Source organism: Bombyx mori, chromosome 5 (assembly GCF_030269925.1).
Source record: "Bombyx mori chromosome 5, ASM3026992v2".
NCBI lineage: Eukaryota > Metazoa > Arthropoda > Insecta > Lepidoptera > Bombycidae > Bombyx > Bombyx mori.
In genome coordinates, this window is record NC_085111.1 from 13,674,098 (window position 1) to 13,697,040 (window position 22,943).

General features: G+C 35.3%; 3 protein-coding genes across 3 annotated transcripts; 2 read left to right on the plus strand and 1 right to left on the minus strand.

Moving 5' to 3' along the window:
• The first annotated feature begins 1,157 nt into the window (after positions 1 to 1,157).
• Positions 1,158 to 10,867, plus strand: LOC101741167 (alkaline ceramidase). Its single transcript, XM_004930005.5, has 5 exons — positions 1,158 to 1,550; positions 1,747 to 1,903; positions 1,993 to 2,092; positions 6,194 to 6,331; positions 8,238 to 10,867. The coding sequence occupies exons 1-5, from the start codon at positions 1,458 to 1,460 to the stop codon at positions 8,557 to 8,559; spliced, it is 810 nt and encodes a 269-aa protein (XP_004930062.1). The 5' UTR covers positions 1,158 to 1,457; the 3' UTR covers positions 8,560 to 10,867.
• Positions 10,868 to 11,815: 948 nt separating this feature from the next.
• On the minus strand, positions 11,816 to 13,751 carry Pts (6-pyruvoyltetrahydropterin synthase; the record flags this gene model as incomplete). Its single annotated transcript, NM_001046638.1, is given in 4 exon segments — positions 11,816 to 12,413; positions 12,897 to 13,042; positions 13,261 to 13,340; positions 13,518 to 13,751. Coding segments are annotated over 4 exon segments (504 nt in total). The 3' UTR covers positions 11,816 to 12,203.
• Positions 13,752 to 16,726: 2,975 nt separating this feature from the next.
• Positions 16,727 to 21,214, plus strand: LOC101746171 (electron transfer flavoprotein subunit alpha, mitochondrial). Its single transcript, XM_038011255.2, has 7 exons — positions 16,727 to 17,143; positions 17,376 to 17,516; positions 17,876 to 18,140; positions 18,502 to 18,717; positions 19,098 to 19,249; positions 20,035 to 20,145; positions 20,968 to 21,214. Exons 1-7 carry the CDS (start codon positions 17,102 to 17,104, stop codon positions 21,031 to 21,033), a joined length of 993 nt encoding a protein of 330 aa, XP_037867183.1. The 5' UTR covers positions 16,727 to 17,101; the 3' UTR covers positions 21,034 to 21,214.
• Positions 21,215 to 22,943: the final 1,729 nt, after the last annotated feature.

Consider the following 22,943-nt stretch of genomic DNA (forward strand, 5'->3'; position numbering starts at 1 on the left):
CTTATCCATAGACGGGTTCAGAAAACTAATACTGTCATTTACCAAGTACCTACTACGCGCTTATAAACTTTATGGAAAATGAAGATATCTAATTTTATATTGTTTTTGTATGAAACGACTAGCTTGCTCACGATTTAATTTTTGTTTAACAATTTTGACATGATCTACATAGTCTCAATGATTCTCACTGTAGCCACGTTTCAGCTTGATATACCTACCGACTGTGGGACACCCTGTATATTGCCAGTTTAATTTTTTTTCCTACTTATGCTGATAGCCTTGAGAGGCTATTTCAGTTTCACTCTAGCGGACTTGAAATCGCAAGTGTTGATAATACTGGTTCTAGTGATAGCAGTGCTTCGCAGAATTTACCATCGGATCGGAAACGCGACCCGCTGAGAAGATCCGGTGAGAAACTCAATACGCTGTATTTATGGGTTAATTTACTCGTCGAGCCCTTCGTCGCAAGTGACGGGTTCGGTGAGGACGGTGACCGGTGCCTAAACCTCAAAGCACCGTTAATGGATCGGGAGGATCCGTAATAACGTGCTTAGGGTAACGTCGACTGTTCAATATTCGGTCCACAGGATCGGGTATGCTAGTTTAATAATTAAATGAGTTATTACTATACCAAAATTTACAATGTAATACGTAAAAGCGGTTTGACATTACTATGTTTAAGTGTACTCTTTGAAAATTTTTAGAATGCTATATATTATAACTAACAAAGAATTAAAGTTTCTGTTAACATTCATACTTGACAGGCTTACGATTGTCAGGTTGATACTGTTATATTATTCAAAATTTATTTTTACCACATAATACCAACAAATTACTAGGTAGCAACTCGTAATAAATAAAGATAGAATTTTAGTTTCGAATAATGCCATTTAAATTAGGTTTAAGAACTCATAGAATAATGCTGATTTTTGCAAAAAAAAATTGTTGTATTTGATGTAAAGTTTCGCGAATTAAATTAAAGCATTCAAGTCACAACGTGTGGTATACCCGCGCTACTGACATAATATTTCTATTCATATTCTAACAGCAATAGAATCAGTGAACTGATGAGCTAAATCAGCTACTGATATTCTATTCGTTACTAGGGTGACTTAGTATAGCCGATATAGATCTCTTAAATCGCTCACTCAGGAGTTTATCACAACTCTAATTCCCAATCGCGTAGTGTCTCTATGATGTAATCTGTGGTAAACTGTGGTTGGACTACAATTTTCTTTGTGATGAACACAATAACACAACGTTTTGCGACGAGAAAAAAATTAATACTACTGTACAGTTTTAATGTGCTTTAAAAATAAAATTTAAAAAGTATGTAGGCATAGTAAATATTAAATATACAGCAGCAAAAAGAATCTCCAAAGGCTGTTAATGGGTAATAAATTTTACATATTGCCTGATAAACATTGTGTATTTTAAAATCAAAATTAATTTAAACAATGTGGTCACATCTGGAACGTGGAAGCTCTCCGGTGGATTGGTGTGAATCAAATTATTCCATATCTCCTTTGATAGCAGAATTCGTTAACACTGTAAGTTCTCTTAATATTTCTACAAAAATAAAAAGTTTATATTTGCATACATTCTCGTAATAAAATGCGCAGTTCAAAAATTTTCTCATGTACAATAGTTTATTTTAAAATTTAAGCAAATAAAACATATTTATACACTACTTATTGTTAATTAGACTTACTCAAAGAACAAAATAAAAATTAATATTTTTTTTAGGTGAGCAATATTTTGTTCTTTCTGTTCCCACCAGTGTTGATTCATCTTTTCCAAGAATATTCAAAATTCTTCAATCCTGCTATCAATGTATTATGGGTTCTGTTGATGATTGTTGGACTTAGTTCAGCTTATTTTCATGCAACTTTGAGCTTAGTGGGTAAGTAAATTGAATTTAAAATTTAATGAAAGTATTTTGATATAAATATTAAACCATTATTCTTATTTATAAGAAATTTCATTTTTTAGGTCAGTTATTAGATGAACTTGCAATATTGTGGGTATTTATGGCAGCATTTGCTATGTTCTTGCCTAAAAGATATTTTCCGAAATTTTTGGGAGGAAACAGGTGAGTTATCAAAAACAACATAGTATAGTTTTGTTTCACACATTCATGAAAATAAGAATACCATAAACATAGCTGAAATGAAAATAATCTTAAAATCTAGTGAGAACCCCCTCCTTTTTTGAACTCTGTTAATAAAATAAGAGGCATTGTGATTTATTGAATGACAAAGAAAAGTTTGTTTACAATGATATCAAAGAATTCAAACAAAGAGCCTTGCTATCTTTTCCACCAATTATGGTAATTAGTTGTATAATTAACAATACTGTAGTCATGCTATGCTTCTTCACATGTAAATGCAACTGCTAATCATTTCGATTACTGCCCTAACCTTGAGACACTGGGTGCTTGGTATATTGAAATAAAAAGGGGATTGCCCACTCTCCATAGTGTGCTAGGCCCAAGATGGACATCAAATATTACTATAAAAATGTACTGATTCAAATTCTTAAATGTATTGGATATCTAAAAAATATATTGAAATTGACGCCACTATTATAAAAAATATAATAAAAATAAAAACTCGTTTTGAGGTTAATTTTCTATATAAATAAGTGTCGGATTGTGAGATACTTCAAAAACTTTTCTTTTCTTAATGTTTAAGATGTTCCTAATGTATTTTTATCCAATAGGGTATAAAAAACACACTTAATTCTTTAAATATCTATATTTTCTTCATCTTCATACACAATTAGTATCATCTAAAAATAGCAAAAGAGAGCATATACACGGTTTTAAATCTCGGTCAGGGTAAAACCACAATTCACACAATGTTTTTTAGTCGTAGTATGAAACGTTATTGATAAAAGTAAAATAAATCGAAGAAAAATCAAAACACATCCATTTTGTACGCAAGCACAACACCACAAGCAGCAAGCGAAGTGTCAGTCAGTCAGATTAAATTCAGTGTTGTCAGTATAAAGAAAAATAATTACATGAAATTCATATATCGATTATTTTTTTAAATAACCGATAATAGATTTTTATCTTAATCTCTTTTTTACGAGTACACATTATTTTTTATGTTTTTGTTTTAGTTGTACATATTTAATTAAAAATACTAGTAAAGTTTTTTTTATTGCTTAGATGGGTGGACAAGCTCACAGCCACCCTGGTGTTGCTAAGTGGTTACTCGAGCCCAAATACATCTACAACGTAAATGCGCCACCCACCTTGAGGTATAAGTTCTAAGGTCTCAAGTATAGTTACAAGTTAAAGTCCAATGGGTATGTCTTCGATGTTATTTTATGTGCATAAAATCCATTAAAATCGATTGATTAATGATAATACTTAAAATGATTTATTTATATGTTTTATTTATATACTCAAAATATTTACTTCATACGTAAAAGGATTTGAAGCTGGCAATATTTTTCCCGCAAAAATAAAAATCCTTGTTTTTTCAATAGAGTTACATTTTTTAAACTACTTATTGTAAACTGTAGTGGCGCTTATTTCCAAGAAAGTAAATGCATATTTATTTATGACAAAATTAATGCACTAAGTATTTTTTCTATAATCTATTGTCCGCTTTGGGCCTAAAATGGGCCATCCCCTTTATGTTGATGATTAATGGCCAAGTACATTATTTCTATCTACATGTCTCCCTCATGCGAGCATGATGTGGCATTTATCCAAGGTTCAGTTAAGTTTTAACACTGCATGATCTAATATAAAATGTATCACATATACCATTAAAACACAGACTTGAATTCTATTGGAATAGATTAAACTGGCATGTATGCCAGTTTATGATTTTGATAAATTTAATTAGTGCAGAAAACTTCAGTCACCTGTCTGTATTCAGGAACAGTTTAAAAAAACCTTTTTTTTTTTTTTTTTTTTTTTTTTTTTTTTTTTTTTTTTTTTTTTTTTTTTTTTTTTTTTTTCGGGTAGAGGGCCGAACCTCCTACGAGGTCCCCGCGCAAAAGGGGCGCGCGGGGTATGTGAGACTCAACGATCTGCATGGTGTTGTGAGCAGACCGCGGGCCCAAGGATTTTAGAGCCCACCCACTAAACGACTCCCCTGCACTCTTACACCCGACGTCCGATCCCCTCCGAGGTCAGAACCCGGATGAGGTAGGGGGGCTACCGCGGTCAACACTACAACCAGACGGCGCGGCTCACCCCAAGGACGCCCAGCCGACGGAGCCTTCGAGGCGAATCGAAAAACCTGGTTTGAGACATTTTTTTTATTGCCTTTGTAGGCAGACGAGCTTACGGCCCACCTGATGGTAAGTGGTCACCGTCGCTCATGGACGTCAGCAATGCCAGGGGCAAAGCCAAGGCGCTGCCTACCATAAAGTACTCTCCACAAGCCTCGTTTAAAGAAGGACATGTCATAGCGCTCGGGAAACACCGTGGAGGGGAGCTCATTCCATAGCCGGATGGTACGTGGCAAAAAAGATCTCTGGAAACGCACTGTGGATGACCGCAGTGGCTCCAGGTAGTACGGATGAACTCTACTCCGGTGGCGGGCGGTGCGATGGTAAAAACGAGATGCCGGTATCATCTTGAACAATTCCTCAGAGCACTCCCCATGGAACATACGGTACAAAATACAGAGGGAACCGAAGTCCCTCCGCAGACCCAGAGGTTCCAAACGATCCGTGAGATTGGGATTATCGACAATCCGAACGGCCCTCCTCTGTATGGAGTCAAATGGAAGAAGCTGGTATTTGGGAGCCCCGGCCCAGAGATGGGAGCAGTACTCCACGCGAGGCCGGACTTGTGCTTTATAAAGCAGAAGCCTTTGTCCAGGCGTGAAGTACCGCTTCGCTCTGTTGAGGACTCCCAGCATTTTGGACGCCAACTTGGCTTTGCCTTCCAAATGACTCCGAAACTGGACATCGCTCGAAATGTCGACCCCAAGTATCCCAATACTCTCGGAAGGTTGCAGGGATACTCCTTGGAATTGCGGCGCCATGACAAAGGGGTCCTTCTTCGCAGTGAACGCGCAAACTTGTGTCTTTAACGGGTTGAATTGAACCAAGTTCAATTCACCCCATTTGGAGACTCGCCCCAGAGAGCTCTCCACTTCAGACACAAGTTTTGATCGTCTCTCTTGCACCACGCTTCGAGAGAGACTCTGATGGCCGATATATCGCGCATCCCCCGTGCTGTCATCCGCATAGCAATGCATGCCATCAATAGACAGCATGTCATTGATATACAGGATGAAAAGCGTGGGGGAGAGCACCGAACCTTGTGGAACGCCAGCGTTAATGGTCATGGTATCAGAACAGTCACCGTCTACAACGACCGTGATGCTCCGCCCATCCAAAAAGCTAGCGATCCACTTGCAGAGACCCTCGGGGATTCCGTAAGATGGTAGCTTCGACAGAAGTGCCCTATGCCAGACCCTGTCGAAGGCCTTCGCGATATCAAGGCTCACAGCAAGAGCCTCGCCCTTGCTCTCCAAGGCTTCAGCCCACCTGTGAGTAAGGTATACAAGAAGATCGCCAGCTGAGCGACCGTGACGGAAACCGTACTGTCGGTCACTGATCAGCTGGCGATCTTCAAGATACTTCAGGAGTTGTATATTTATTGGATGGAGCGAATAATAAATTGGATGTTTATGATTCGCTCCATCACCTTGGAAAGCAAGGAAGTTATCGCGATAGGTCTGTAATTCGAGGGGTCCGACCGGTCACCCTTTTTGGGGATAGGATGGACATGAGCAGTCTTCCATGAAGACGGAACTCTGTTGGTATTGTACGAGAGGCGATATAGACGCGTTAGCGCGGATGTCAATTCAGGGGCGCATGTTTAATGTGCAATTAATGGCATCAAGAATTATAGAAGAACAATTCAACAATAAGAATGTTCAAGAACCAGAATCATAATTTTGAATTACATATTATATAAATACATTTAAAATAACATAAGCCATGAGCCTGAATAGGTAATAATGCAATGAAAACCAGTTTTTTGGCCGATAATGTTTAATTTCAAAAATAATATACCTGAAAATAAAAATCAAAACAAAGATTTATATCCCGTAGGCTTTTTATTTTCAGACTGCTTTTACTATTACGATTCGTGAATACCGAAGAGAAAACAATATTTTTATTAATACTATGGTCAATATTACTTTTTTTTCAGGAGAATACTTGCACTGTACTCCAGTGTATTTTCGGTCATGTCGACTGGATTTCTCGTAATGCATCCAGCAGCTAATGCGTTCGCATTAATGACACTAGCTTTACCCGCCATGGGATTCTTGTGCAAGGAATTGACCAGGTAAACACACGCTAGTAACCTTCATAGATGGACGTATTGTCATTAAACTCAAAAGTGACTCCACTAATCACTTATCCGAACTCGACAGGGCAACGCAAAGCCGCCGTTGCCCGAAATATTTCTTGTGAGACCCCCTGGATTCGGTACTTTTAGGCCTCAAGCACCGGTAACCGTCCTAACTACTCGCCTAATCGCCGCGAACTAATCGCCGGATCTTCTCAGTGAGTCGTGATGCCGATCCGGTGGTAGATTCTGCGAAGCACACCCTTGCTAGGGCTAGTGTTAGCAAATTCTCTCAGGTTGAGTCCGTGAGTTCACCTACCCGTCCGGGCGTAGCTGGAATAGCTTCTTAGGCTACCAGCGAATAGGTAGGGGGAAAAAAGTTTTTTTTATTGTTTTGATACCCGACGAGCTCGCCACCCCCAATGTTAAATGTTTACCTAAGCCCATATAGTCCGAGATCCGACTGCAGGATTAGTGCGCTCATTGGTTAACAGCCAGCAACCCTTATTTGCGGCCAGATTTAATTAGGCAACCATATATGATAATTAATAGAAAAAAATTAGCTTCAATTTGATATATAATTAATAAATATACGTTATGAACGTAAAAAAGTATCGAAATCATACCTGTTTACACCTGGCTGCGAAGAGGTGCGGCCAGGTGCGCAATGGCAACCGTGATTTTTTTAAATCATTATGTAAATTGCCGTGATGTAGACGATATTTTATTTAAAAAACAAGTGAACGAAATTTTTTCCCAAAAAGCTATTAAAAATAATTTAATTAAAAATACTAGCGGCCAAATTTTGATAGGCAACTTGGTAGATATATATTCTCCTAATTATAAATATACATAAAAATTTGGTTTTTAGCAAATAACCGATGAGCGCACTAATCCCGCAGGCGTAAATGCCGCTACCCACCTGTAGACATGAATTTTAATTCTCGTTTCGTCTTTGAATATGAATTGAGTGTAAATATTATAATACTTAGTATGTATTAATTTATTAATTGTGTTAATTTATGGATCAATTTGTACAAACAAGAATTTAACAAGAAAGAAAAGTCTCGAATTTATGAGTCACGCTTGTTTGAAATAAGTTTAAAGCCACCGGCTTGGGGTTACACATCGCAGAAATGGTATTTCGGGTTCACTGTCCTGACTTGACTTGTTCCGAACGGTCCACTGTGAGATCATGACGTTAAAAAAAATTAAAATAATAATGTAAAAATGCGGTTAGATAGTTAGTCAGAAAATGTTAAAATATGGTAATGTGTAGGCACGCTAACGATGTTTTCGTTCCACTTTTCAATGTAACATTTGTGACCGTTAACTAATCGTGTTACGTTAGATTATTTGCTAAACCCCTATTACAATGTTATTAAATGAATGCAGAATTACAAATGTAATGATTAAATTTCGTTATTAACTTTCGTATAATGATAAGACAAACTTTGTATTTCAAATAGTTTTACGTTTTCGCAATACATAGGTACACTTGAAACCATTAGGGTCTGTGCACACCACGTTTTTCGCGTCGACGGCGCGCTTTTATCCTACAGAGCGATTTGTTGTCGTCTGTATCGATACAAACGCGTATTTTAATTTATACAGGTGTGCAAAGGTCTACAGGCTGCGTCTGACTTGCGTGCGTATCGCGTCTGTATCGCTACGAACGCGCGTCGACGGCGCGTTTAAAAAACGTGGTGTGCACAGGCCCTTAATACTGTTTAATTTCACGTTTATTATTTTCATTCTTTATTACGTCAGACGTTTCGAAAGAAAAAACGGGGCTTTAAATTTTACCAAAAAAGTTTTAATTAAGGCAACGTATTTGTTGTGTATGATAATAATAATAATAATTTTAAATTATTATTTATGTAATAGCTTCTTAATGTTCCAGAGTTAAATGCGCTCGTGTGTACCGTCTCGGGCTACGGTGTGTCGCTATCTGCTTCCTCGCAATGTTCTGTTGGATTATCGACCGTGTGTTTTGCGATGCTTGGCTCTCTATCAGCTTCCCTTACATGCACGGAATCTGGCATGTACTAATATTCATCGCCAGTTATACAGCACTCGTGCTTTTCGCGTATTTCAATGTCTCCGAGGAAAGGCCCGAACAAAAACCTCAATTGAAATATTGGCCGAGAAATGACTTTGAATTAGGCATACCTTATATAACCATAAAGCATCCTTGCAAAAAAGATTATAATATAGCAATATAGTATTTTTCGGTATTTGTCTTGATTTATTAAAATTTATGTATTGTATGTAATGATAGTTGAATGTTTTGTGATAGCAAATTACTAGTGATTTATGAGATCTAATTAAGAAAAGAACATGTATATTTATTCTTAAATTTTACATGTCCTAATCTAACCAAAGGAAAAGACGCACATTGTATTTGTATCGAGCGATAAGACTGTGCTGATTGATGTTAATATCTCGCAGATAGTTACCAGTTTCTCCAAGGAAATAGACACGTAATACATGTTCCAGAGTGACTTTTTACATGTGAACCCGTACGGGTGGGTTCTACTGCCTATTATTACTGTTGCGAAGCATGAATACCGGTTAATCGTGGCTGTATGGGATCGCTTGTTATTAATCAAATTAGTAAATAGGTAAAATAAAAGTGTCAGGTTTATAAACACACATGACGTAAATAAAACAAATTTTATATATGTAAAGGAACTAATCTGTGATTTGTTGTGTAATATTTGTGATAAGTTTGTATTATCTGTTGTAATTAGAATTTAAGATGAACACAACATAGTGCAGCATTTTCGCCATACCAATGTATACTCTATCCGTCCGCTATGCCAACAAGATGATTATCATGCTAATTACAAACCGATCACGATTTCATCTCCGCCCTTCAAGGAGAGAATCACTACGATTTTATTACCCAATTACTGAGATACACAAATAACAATACTCTACTTGACTATTGACAAAATGTGCTTTTTTTATATAGCTGTTTGGCCGCCTTTGGATCCCCTTGTGTCCTTCGCTTACAACAAGACAAGTTTAGTTTGTAACCCTCGGTAGGTCCTGAAATAAAGCCATTGCCTGAACGACTCTTCAAACGTGTCGTCAGTTATTTGTATTGACGAAATAACAGTCTGTCCATGGCGGTTATTCCGGCATTCCACTAGTCTCGGTGTTATCATGGTAGTCCTCAGAGCGAATTGGACCTTCAACTTATATTTGACCTTGGTCAGTTAAACCCGACCAAAACGTAAGTTTGCTGTTAGGTACAGTACCGAGACAGATCGACCGACCTTTTTTTCCTAGAGTCCAAGATGCGAGTGAGCTCCAGTTTAAGGTCTCAACATGTCAAGGGAGTACTTTTCGTTAGGGTTTGGTTTTATCTTTTACAAATAGCAGGCTATATTGTATCGAGTACTGATGTCCTGTGCACCTTTTTTACAAACGAAAACACTAAACTTTATTGATTGGAGCCATAAGGATTGCAAACATTGGAGATTCCATATTCCAAGGTAAACGCTTTGCATTTTCAGAGATGAATTATCTACTGTACTATCAGATAGTGGAATGTATTGCACTTCGTGGTGTTTTCGGTGTTTGAACGCTTGTTCAGAAGGGCTTTAGAAAATTCTTTACTGTAGATGATATCGGGCATTGTTCTTGTGGTTGCTAGTGACCGTGAGTGATGGTAACCACTTTTTAACTAACATTCATATTAAACCATTGCATGATTAATCTAAACTTGTTAAACGGACCATAGTTATAGGTGTAGGTGAGGATAATTTTATTTATTCATAAAAGTATTATTTAATTTTATACATATAGTTTAAATTAGATATATAAACAATTTTATATTGGTATGTATATAAGTAGTTGAGTGTTAATTAAATTGTTTCTGAAAATGTTGTATAATATAATCGATGTGTAAATTTTGTTCCAAAACACATATTTGTTTAGCGTAATGTGTAGGCAACTGTTTTGAAATTGTTTTGTTGACGCTGTATTAATATGAAAACTTGGATTTTTTGAGAAAATGACATATTGAAATAAGTTTAGAAAAATTTGTTTTTTCAAGGAATCAGACTTTTTTGGCAAGTTGACAACATTGGTATGTATGCAATGATATTTTATATTATGTAAAAAGAAGCAGACATGTTTCAAGCGCACGTCAAGTGAAGACTCGAAAACAGGCCAATTGGGACGTTTCGTCTTTAGTCGCGTCTAAACAAATGCAATAATAATATAACAAGTGCAATCGTTCCAATTATAGCTATCTTTTTTACTTACGCGCTTATCCCATCTTTTGTACTTTTCATTAATGCTACTTGTCAACATGTGTGTGCACTATATCGGTAGATATGTAGATATATATGGCGCGATCAGATTTGAAGAGTCAGTTATTATGAAGATAACATATCTGTTGCATAAAAAATTTGTAGTACATTGTATGTATGAGAAATGAGAATGTATTTATACCTATGTAAATAAAGAAAATTCTACTTTCTGTCCCATGATATCAAAATAAAGGTTTTGTCTTTCATCTTTACTTGTTTTTTTTTTACTAAAAACCATACGCACTTTATACATTCTTCAATACCTTATTTTGTTTTTGGGTTAATTTCTAAAGTGTGTGAACCTTTGGTGAACAAAGACTAGTTTCGGAATTGCTGATGTCCATAAGCGATGATGACTAGTTACCAATGGGTAGGCCCTATGCTCGTCCGATTGTAACGGGGATAATAATAGTTGCATCCCCGAAATATTCTTACCTAAAATGGAAGATATAGAATGAATAATGTTATTTTATAATTACGACCATACTTATTTATGCCGCGAAGCAGGTTCAGTTTGCACGGCAGGACAACCGTCACGCGATATAATTCAAACTTCAACGTCATGTCCCAAGATGTATGGCGGCATTCACATTGTCAAGTGTCGACTCATAAATACTAGATGGGAAGAAAAAGGGCCATCAGGCTGTTCAGCCATCTATTGCGTGGAAAAAACACATTTCAATAATATATAATAATAAATAATCGGGAACGAATCACGCACGGTCGTCCGGCTCCAAATTAGCATTCCGTGTTATGGGTACCGACACTGACATACATACTTATATACCTTTCTATATATAAATACATATAGTGTGTGCAGAAAATAGGCACCAGACAAACCTGTAAATCACACGAATGTATGCCCTATGTGGGTATCGAACCTATGACCCTCAACACAACAATCAGGGGCTTTTTAATTATTGCACCACTGAGTCAGTCGAAAACTAAAAAAAAAACTGGTTTAAATAGCAAACCGAACAATTAATTCCATCTTTTATCGTGCTGATACTGATATGACAATAGAGTGGCAATAAAATTATTTTATTCTCATTGCACCTCAATGCGTGTGCAAAATTTTCAGTTACTTTGAAATCTTGAAGTCAGATAAAATGACTAAGATTTTGTTACATAAAGCTAATAAAATTGCTAAAAATGTCAAGATGGCAAGAAACATTTATTCAAGCTGTATAGTTTCACTTATTCATACATTCTTCAAAACATATAAACTTTAAAATGTACACCAGGTTACAATATGGTAAAACGAACCTGATTTTCAGAACAAATATTTTATTAAAATATTCGATCATAAATAAAAATTTTAATCTGTAATTATTAGGTCATCACATAAGGTGCATAGCCAATTCAGCCATTTTAATAATTTAAAATATTTTAGAAACATAATATATGTAATTATAATGTTTTAATTTTATTCTTATAAAAATTAGCTTCTTTGATCTGTCTTACTTAAGGAATGTATACATCACCTAACAATAGTAATATAAAATATTTTTCATTATAAAAACATTCAAGATTCAAGAATTTTGTTAGTCAGAATCTGAGGAAACTTCATGAGAAACATGACTTCGGTGACAAGAGGAGTCAGGCTTTTTCCTAGAGTATGTATTACCACCACGGTACACAACATGATTTTTTTCAGTTTCTAGGATCTTAACCTCATGCAGTAATTGTGGTTTTTCCATTATTCTTTGAAGTTGGTCCCAGACATATATTGCGACATTTTCTGTAGTACTTGCCTGTAATAGACAATATTGTTTTAAAGAATTAAATAGCTTACAGCAGTCTCTAGTCTTTTGTAAAGGAATTGGCATCAGTGCAATTATGGCATGTCATGGTCTTTAACAACATCCAGTATACCACTGCAGCAGACCCTGTGGAATTTGATTTTACCCATCTCTATATTTTTAAATAGGCAATATAATAACAATAAATTATATTGCCACCAGTAGATGTATTTACTCTTTTTTATTGGTCTTGCATATAGAACAGCTTCTGGAGTAAAAAACAGCCATATATTCATACAGTCATCTATACTGAGGAGAGGCTAATAAAAAAATTGGTAGACATAACTCTACCCACATATTTATCTATACAAATATCTAAAACATGTTAAAATGCACACGACAAACAATTTAAATTATACATACATGTGTACAATCTTAATTATATGTATACAATTAAAATATTATTTTGCTTAACCTTTAAAAGTAATGACTTACCATAGTTTTGAAGTATGGAACATCATTATCTAAATTCTTATGGTCGAGTGGTTCCAGGATGGCTGTTTTTATGTATTTCTTGAGGTCAGTTATATTCATCACCATACCAGTTTGAGGATCTACAGGACCCTTTACTGTTACAAGAACTGAAATTATTAGTCCACATTATTTTAATATTTTTGTGATAAAATGAACTGAACTTTATTATGGTAAAATTGTAAATACAATGCGATTTCTCAAAATTGGTTATAGCATGTAGTACATACATACATAAAATAATTATACAATACGTTTTTTTTATTTCTGAATAAACTACAAATAAAAAAAAATATAGAAAAAAACTGATGTCAAAAGAATAACCTACCAACATAATTATGACCGTGACCATTAGGATTGTTGCATTTACCATAAACTTTTTTGTTCTCTTCGTCACTTAAAAACGGGCTGAAAAATAATAAATTAATTATTGTGACGGTAGATGTTACCACACGTTATAAATATCCGTTTTTTTTACTGATAACCTTATTGATCTGAGTTAGAAGGTCGAACACAACTTAATATTATCATAAAATAATTTTATAAATTGAATTAATTAATACGTATTACTTTATAACCATTTACCTGTGCAGCCTATGAGCGGAACTGAAAGTTTCACGGCGTATTATTGATACAATAGGTAAAGAAGACATTGTGTAATTCAATAATTCAATAGAAAATTCAAATACAGTAAGAATCAAAAACTTAACGCATTAAATGGAGTTTTGCTTTTTTATTGAAATTATGTCAGCCTCTAGTCTGATATTATAAGAAAATTAAAATGAAGCGACTTTAAAAATAACCGGTTTTTATATCTTTCTTTCGTCCACAGAGTATTTTTAAGATACTTCACTCAGATCAAAGCTGCTCATGGTTTCGAAATTACTTAATAGGCTTATTACACTTGGCTGAATTCAGACGCCTCAAGTCAGTCGCTACTGAATTCAGTCAAGTGTAATAGCATTAAGTAAGTTAGTCTACTGAATTCAGTAACAAGGAAGTTTTCTGGCTGACTGAATCATTCTCTAACTGGCGCCATCTAGGCGGGCTTCGGACAGTCTGCCGACCGAGAGGGCTGGTGGTCGTGGCGCCGACGACCGCCAGTCCGGCGTCCCGAGGGGGAGGGTGATGGGAGAGATGTGCTCCGCACTAAACGCTTCACTTTCCCCCCTTTGCCTTGTCATGAGTTCTGTCTCATGCGAGGTTTGGATGTTGGTTGTTGAGCGACAGGAGGTTTTAGTCAGTTCGACTCTGACATACCCCGCCCAGTATCCCCAGAAAAGGGCGGAAGTCCGGCGATTTCCTCCTGACCAAAAAAAAAAAAAGACTGAATAATTTAGAAGCCTAATTAGAAACGCATAACTTATTTGCTAATATTCCACACAGCAATAAATATTTCCTCACCGATATTCTTGTTTCAATTTTTATTTATTTTTGAATGAAACAAAAATCAAAAACAAAAAAGATTGTTGTTGTCTAGATAATACTGGGGCCATCCTCTTACGCAAACGACACGTCTTATTTCGTCACGTTTAAACTGACAATTGATTCAGTAACTGAATTTAGAACAGTGTAATAAGAAGCTTCTAAATTTGCTTCTGAATTCAGTCGACAAATATCAGCCAAACGTAATAGGCCTATAATACAAAAAAATAGTGACATTTACGATTTAGAACTGCGACAAAACTGACATTACTGACAGGTCTCTAAATAGTCAATCATATTATTTCATATTATTTAGGATATTTTTGAACGTTCCCAGGGATAGACGTTCCCATGATTTTATTCGATTCTCATAGAATTTGGAGTTCAACAGTTGCATTGCATAGTTATGCTGGATGATTCAACTACAAAAAAAAAAAATAAGTTAAAGATATTTACGATCTGTGGAAATGACGGTAAAAGTGATGTGTCATCTTTAATCCGGTACCGGTAAAATGGGGCGATTAGGGATTGAGAGGCGAATCGGGAAAAAACCGGGAAAATCTTTCGACGCTCAATATAAGTTTTATATTCGTTGCAAAATCTTCCATTTTTTGTAGTTTAATAGTAGAATGTTGAAAGTTCACAAAACAACTCTGAATATGCATGATAATAGCTGCTAACTTATAAAAAATCGCGTTTCAAAATTAACTTTCTGTGGTGGTAATTATTTTAGTGCTAGAAACTTTGCTCTCTTTTATTTATTTGATAATAATAGAAGACGACTATGATTTATAAACGTTATTTAGTGTTTGAACCAGCATATATATTAAAGGTAAGTCTCAGTTGTTATTGGTTTTAATGTATTTGATTAAATAAAAATATATGTAAAAATCTGTTGTTTTTGGGGATATTGGGGACGTCTTAGGTACAAATAACAACGACAAAGGGGTCAATTGGGATGAGAATACGTGAAATGGAAACGACCTAAGTACAAATAGGTACAGGTTTGTAGGGTTGTCTATGTAGTTATAACAATATTTTTTAAATTTGTTGGTAAAAATCTGGTTTATTCGAAGCGAAATAGGGAATAAGTCTTTAGTTGAAATAGATAAGCAATTTAATATAAGTAAGTCGATTTTGCAGAGACATGTAACAAGATCAATGAAATCTCAAGGTGGACAAAAATGTCTAAGTAATATATTTAATATTTGAAAAATAAATATTTAATATTTGTTCAGAGTGGGGGTATTCATCTGATTAATCCATGGAATAACCGACACACCTAATCTCTTAACCCAGATAGAAATATCAGCACTATCGATTGCACCTATAATTGAGGTGATGTCTGCCATGTACTTTTGTCAGTTTTTAAATTTTTTTTATTGATGATCACTTTGTTGGTGCAACTAAATAAATAAATTAATTAAAACTATATATAAAAATGAAAGTAGTGCCAACCCTAGCAAATTTCTCATTTCGTCCCAATTAACCGCAATTTTCGGGTAAATAGGGATTACAGCTATTTTTGCATTTTTTGCTTAAACTGGAATGCTAGTTGCATAATTTTAAATTAGACAACAAAGATGCCCCCAAGACTCAATCATTTTGATCCTGATATAGCATTATATACATCAACAACTATCTTAAAATTGCTCATAAAGTTGGAATTTGTCCCTAGTCGCCCCATTTTACGGTATATGTCTATGAAATTTATCAATAACTTTATTGTGAAATCAAAAGCGTTTTTATTAATATCTGTTATCCACGCAATGGAAACTGAACTAGACTACAGTTAAAATCACGATTCACGACAACGCTTTATCTAATAAATAGTGCTACTCAGCAAAATTAGATTTTTTTAGTCTGCATAATTTCGAATTAGTTAAATCTGTGTAAGGAGTTAAATCTGTGTAAGGAGTTATAGTGTACTGCATTTACCTTCAGTGAGCCACATTCACCTCTCGCGGCAAAACACGAGTACAACTCGGATTCAAGTAACTTTTTAAATTTTCGGATAAAAGGCTTATTACACTTGGCTAAATTTAGTCGACTGAATTTAGTCGGTACTGAATTCAGTGAAGTGTAACAGCATTCAGTAAGCTAGCCTACTAAATTCAGTAGCAAGGATGGTTTCTGACTGACTAAATTATTAAGAAGCCTAATTAGAAACGCATTTAGAAAAGCGAGGACTACGCCAAGACCAATTTTTTGTTGTCTAGACAATACTAGGGCCATCCTCTTATACACACGACACGTCCAACTTCGTCGCGCTTAAGCTGGCAATTGATTCAGTAACTGAATTAAGAATAGTGTAATCAGAAGTTTCTAACTTGCTTCTGAATTCAGTCGTAAATTTAGCCAAGTGTAATAAGCCTTTAACGCCACGCGGACGTCAACATGTTCTATAAAATCTCAATAAATTTCTACTGCTTTAAAGAGAGTTTAATATATTTCATGTCATCCCACAGCTGTTATATTATCTTACCTATTATAATTCAATTTGATTTCATTATTTAATCAACTCAACCAGCACAATCGTTAAATGTTACATTTTATTTAATAAACATGACTTCTATTTTTCCTACAAAATGGCATGCACTTCGTTCCCTTTGCTTGTCTTAGCCACGAATCAAATAAAAACCTCTTGTCATTTTTGAACATTGGACTTTGTAACCTAGATTTAAGTTTAATAAATTATTTAATAAATAAAAACAGATTTCCTGAACAAAATCTTGCTTATCAAAATGTTTGCACCCAATAGCAGGCATTTATTTTTGTCTGGACAGGTTGGAAACTTTATTATTATATTGAGATCCTAAAACTTAGATTATTAACCTCTAGATGAGATTAGTCTTAAAACTTATATGTTAATTTCAAGGGTCGAGGTCACGATGTGAGTTATGATAATTATTGTTCAATTGGATTTTAGAAATAAATAGGTGCATAAGTAATTTAGACCCATTTTTAAATATATTTTCCTAATATATTACTGAATTGTAATAGCGACTCTAATTTCAGCTGCGTCGTTTGCAAAGTACTTTAGTGCTCGCCGAGCACAACAATGAGGTACTATCTCCAGCAACCCAAAATACATTGAATGCTGCCAAGAAAATTGGAGGTGATGTCTCAGTGCTTGTGGCTGGAACCAAATGTGGACCTGTATGTTTTTATTTTGAAGCTAATTTAACAAACAATAAGTACAGTTTCGGGTTTTAGTCTTGGAACCAATTAATAATAAGTATTGGCATCTTATGTAATCTCGTTATATGAATATATATCAAGTCAATTTTAATCAGAATCCTGTAATAGAATGCCATGGTTCTGTAATTAGCTATTGTATGTGAAGGATGTCATATTTAAAGTAGAGTTACTTAAATATTAAAAATTGCTAGAATATCAAATATTAAGTACAATGTAATGTCATGGGACAGTGCAGTCAGTACTAATTGCAGAGCTTACCTATAATTGTACTATTATCATTTTCCTAATAAAAAACTTTTAAATTTGACTTCTTTCAGGCTGCAGAATCCATTGCTAAGGCAAATGGTATATCTAAAGTTTTAGTGGCTGAGAGTGATGTCTTTAAAGGTTTTACTGCTGAAACCCTGACTCCTCTGATTTTGGCTACACAAAAACAGTTCAAATTCACTCATATCTTAGCACCAGCAACTGCTTTCGGAAAGACGGTGCTGCCACGAGTTGCGGCCAAGCTTGATGTGTCACCAATAACTGATATCATTGGTATCAAGGATGCTAATACCTTTGTGAGAACAATTTATGCTGGTGAGGTCCTATTGATCATGTACATTTTGTATATATCATTTTTACATTCATTATTCATACATCTTTGTAAAGCCTCTGGCTCTATGCTCAGTGTATTTCCAGAGCTCTTTTATACAATTTATCAACCTCAACAAACTTCCCTCCATGGTATTCCTTGAGCTCTAAAACATTTCATTTTTCAAATGTGCCTTCGGGAGTGTTCTCTATGGTGGGCAATGGCAAACGTCCTTATGTAATGCCAGCAATGTCACTCAAATGTCACATGGGCCATAAGCTCATTGCCCTATGAAGGTAATAAAAACAGTCTGTTAGTTCAACTGAAATTAATGTTAATTAATGATTAATTGATTGATATTTTTAGGTAACGCTATATTAACCCTTGAGGCCAAAGATCCTATCAAGGTCATCACTGTTCGTGGCACAGCATTCCCTGCAGAGCCATTGGAGGGAGGGTCTGCAGCAATTGATAAAGCACCTGAGGGCGACTATAAGACTGATCTGGTTGAATTTTTAAAGCAGGAATTGACCAAATCTGACAGACCAGAACTCACTAGTGCTAAGAATATTGTATCTGGTGGTAAGATATTATAGTTAAAAAATAATAATAATAAATAATCAATGCTTAATTTAATTGCTTGGTCTAATTTAATAGAAACTTTAAAATTAATGTAATGTAGAATTCATAGGACTAAAATTCCACTATTTAAACTCTCGTTATCTTATAGGTCTTAAAAGCAACGAATGGTTCTACTGGTTCTGCTAAAATACTGCAATTATCTTACTGCATTATTATTGTACTGTAAACCCTCATAGATAGATACCAATATGCTGCCTATTTCTGTTATGTGGATGACCTGTAAGAGTGCTCACACATCTACATAATAAAAAGATACTTTTCAAAATTATATTCAAATTACACATCAGAATTATTCAAAGTGTAATGTTGTTATTTGACAGGACGAGGCTTGAAGTCTGGTGACAACTTCAAGTTGTTGTATGATCTAGCTGATAAGTTGAATGCGGCCGTGGGTGCCTCTCGTGCAGCTGTCGATGCTGGCTTTGTACCCAACGACCTACAGATTGGACAGACTGGCAAGATTGTTGCTCCTGTTAGTATTAAATTTATATTTAATTAGGTGTGCTTTCTTTGAATCTCATACACTTTAGATTTGACATTGAATACACAACTCTATCAGAATGTCACAGATACAGGGTGTATAGAACTCCTTTATGATTCCTAACACAAAAGCATACAAATTATTTAAAAAATGTATTTCTTTTTCGACTGGAAAGAAACTTCTTTTGCTCATAATATAACAAATTTCATACAAAAATCAATTGAGGTGGTAGATTTATGGTCGTAAAATGTCATAGATGTATATGTCATATAAAGCTTTTGTGAATTTAGTTTTAGATTGTCGTTTTACAATAAAACGAACTGTTCACTTTAATGCTGTCCTTGAGCGGTTCCAGTATATACAACATACTCTTTCATTATGTGTGTTGATGCCGTTCATCTAAAAGTAATCTGAAATAAATATATCTTGCAATATTTACAACAGACTTTGTTGTTCTAAATAACATATACAACACATAGTAATATTAGTAGTAAATACACACTGTAAGACAGATTAGTGTGTAAAACTTTCACAAATGAATGAGCATTATTTGCTCTTTCTTCATTTCATGTAACTGCTTAAGAATTTGAATATATTGTATTATAATTGAATTAATTATTTGGTAATAGCAAAGTAATGTTATTTAATTATTGTCCTACCAAAAAAAATTGTGTTTTGATTATATACTTTTCTAAAAAAAAAAAGTATTATATTGCTATTTATATATATAATTATTTTAGTGTATTATTAATGTGTATTTTTGACGCCTGCTCCAGGACTTGTACATCGCTGTAGGCATCAGTGGTGCTATTCAGCACTTGGCCGGCATGAAAGACTCCAAAACCATTGTAGCAATCAACAAAGATCCTGAAGCTCCGATTTTCCAGGTAAAATTAGGTGTTTCAGTCACAGTACCAAATTACTATGTACAGTAAGTATATCCAGAGGCAATGTTGCATAGTGACCGATCTTAAATGATTTTATTATTCCATTAATTTTAATATCTTATAATATTTTTAATAACGCACTTCTAAATTTACTTATCTCAAAGGCAAAAGTTCAACAGACATTTATCATTCTTTATCAATGTTAAACAAAATATAGTATTGGCAATTGCTATGCCACGTCAAATTGATATTTTAATAAGTTTATGTTTAAATTATCAAATACCAATTGAAATGATAACAATTACTTCCTTTATAGAAGGATTGTTTTGTTTCACATCTGATAAGATATTCAATATCGAAACTAATGCATTAAGGTCGAATTTTTTTTTTATCATTTTGTAATTTTTTAATTATTATTAGTTCTACTATTATTATTATTTACTGATACATACGCAACCATTTGTAGGATTAGATTTCTTAAAATCATAATTCAACATAAAATTCAAATCTTAAGACAACCTATCTAGATCATAAAAAAATTAAATATCTTTGCATGAATTCATGTAAATTGACTGTTTGCTTGAAAATACATTCTTATGATTTCAACAAAAATGAAGCAATGTGGGTAATTTTTGACCGAGACACTGGATAACCGTTTTTTGAAGAAAAAAAACTAGTTTAAATAATTAACCTTTATTGTGTTTGTTTTCATTGTACAAAGTGTAGTTGAATAAACCATTTTTACTAATCTTAAATGATGTTGTAAAGAATAATTATCGTAGTCCTAAAAAGCGCAATTATTGTTAACATTTTTTGTTTCAGGTGTCAGACTACGGTTTAGTCGCGGACTTGTTCAAGGCTGTTCCAGAACTGACTTCAAAGTTGTAAATACTGTTCTCAGCCATTATTTAGAAGCAAACCAAGAAATTTATATAGAAAAATAATTTGTATCTTTTGTAAATTTTATGTATGTTCCCTAAAATTTGTATCTACATTTTACACTGTTATAAGAAAAATCGGAGCTAGGTACCTATATTGATAAGAAATAAATATCGTTTTACTGTTTTAATCTGTTTTTGCTCTACCTATTTTTATAAAAATAATAAAAATAATAATAAACGTTCGTGAAGCTTATCATGGTTTTAAAAATTGTCACCCCGTGGTCTGTCGGGTTTTAGTGTTCGATCTTCGGCTGAAATCGGTATCTTAAAGTTATTAGACACTGGCCGTTACCTTGTCAGCTTAGTTGCCCGTAGGAATGAGATGTTTTTTAGGGATAAAAGGTAGCCTATGACTAGGTCCTGACCTAATCGAATTACTAATAAAAACATGTCAATTCTTGCTTCGTTTCGATGTGAAAAAAGGACAAAGAAACACAGAAATTAACTCCAACGCTTATAAAATTATATAACACTAGTATGGATTAGGTAGTATTTTTCTTATGTGACGGCGTTTCTCATAACACAATAAAATGTCCTACGAGTGACGGATCCATTGTGGTTGCGACTTGGACACGGCGGAGCACACGCTCGTCGCCTGCCCCGCATGGGAGGGGTGGCGCCGTGTCCTCGTCGCAAAAATAGGAAACGACTTGTCGTTGCCGAGTGTTGTGGCATCGATGCTCGGTGACGACGAGTCGTGGAAGGCGATGCTCGAGATGGTGCACTCGCAGAAGGAGGCGGCGGGGTGCGTGAGAGACGCACAGGCCCGCCGCCGTCGAGCGGGGGCCAGGGAGGCGGATCTCGCCCAAGCCCTGGCCCTCTAAGTGTTTCGGGTCTCCCTCACATGTCGGCCTGGGGATCGGCGAAGGGGGCCTAAGAAGACGACGTGCAAGCTGCTCTGCACGCGTTTTATGCATGAGCATCCGGGTGATGGAAGGCCGGCTATCCTCAACCCACGCTGGTTCTGACCCAGCGGGGTATTCCGTAGGATAGACCATTCTAACCGGCGCCATCTACCTAAATGCCCACTGAGTTTCTCGCATAGATAATACGCTTAATATTTTTTGTCGGATCTTCTCAGTGGGTCGCGATTTCGATCCGGTGGTAACACCAGCACCAGCAAGAGCAGTGCTTCGCAGAATCGATTTTATTAGCAAAATCTCTCAAATACTCGCAATTTCTTTCTCTTGAGCTCGTGAGCGTCTACCCGTCTGTGCGAAGCTGAAATAGCTATCAGCGAACAGGAAGGAAAAAAAAGTAGGTAAATTATTCCTTAGTAAATGTCATCAGAAACTATAAGCCACTTCGTCTCCGGCATCGGTTTTAATACATCAATGTGCTTAGTGCGAGTATTTTGCCTAGGATTGCCTACGTTTGCCGCTAGGGGCGCTCTTCCAACCATAGATTATACACTTAATATATGTTCAACTGCATACAAATTTGAGTTAACTCTTACGCTATCGAGAACATTAAAAACTCGCACTAAGCACGTAGTTGTTGTGAACATTAAACAAAGAGATAATAATATTTCTATATACTTGTATAGGGATTTTTTTCCATAAGTAGTCGAATTAGCTCGAATCCCACATGAACTAAGGGGCTACCACAGTGGATAGATAGCAAAAGAACTTGAATGTTGCCATCCAACTTCACAAATGAGGTTGAATTCACGCTAGGTTAATGTGCATCTAGCATGCCTGATATTATGACTTAAAATGATCGTTCAGCACCCGATGTGTCGTCGTAAGTTCGTCTGTCTTCGTATTGTTGTTTTTATGGGGTCCTCACTAAGACGTGCGATTCGCCGTTTTATACATCAACAGAAAAAGTGAAATCAAAAAGAGTTCTATCTAATGG

Excerpts from the sequence above, each read along its gene's own strand:
- LOC101741167 (XM_004930005.5), top strand. The coding sequence starts at position 1,458 with ATGTGGTCACATCTGGAACGTGGAAGCTCTCCGGTGGATTGGTGTGAA. Across the intron at positions 1,551-1,746 it reads TAGCAGAATTCGTTAACACT|GTGAGCAATATTTTGTTCTT; the intron begins GTAAGTTCTCTT and ends TATTTTTTTTAG. Across the intron at positions 2,093-6,193 it reads AAATTTTTGGGAGGAAACAG|GAGAATACTTGCACTGTACT; the intron begins GTGAGTTATCAA and ends CTTTTTTTTCAG.
- LOC101746171 (XM_038011255.2), top strand. The coding sequence starts at position 17,102 with ATGTTTGCACCCAATAGCAGGCATTTATTTTTGTCTGGACAG. Across the intron at positions 18,141-18,501 it reads TGTGAGAACAATTTATGCTG|GTAACGCTATATTAACCCTT; the intron begins GTGAGGTCCTAT and ends TGATATTTTTAG. Across the intron at positions 18,718-19,097 it reads TAAGAATATTGTATCTGGTG|GACGAGGCTTGAAGTCTGGT; the intron begins GTAAGATATTAT and ends GTTATTTGACAG.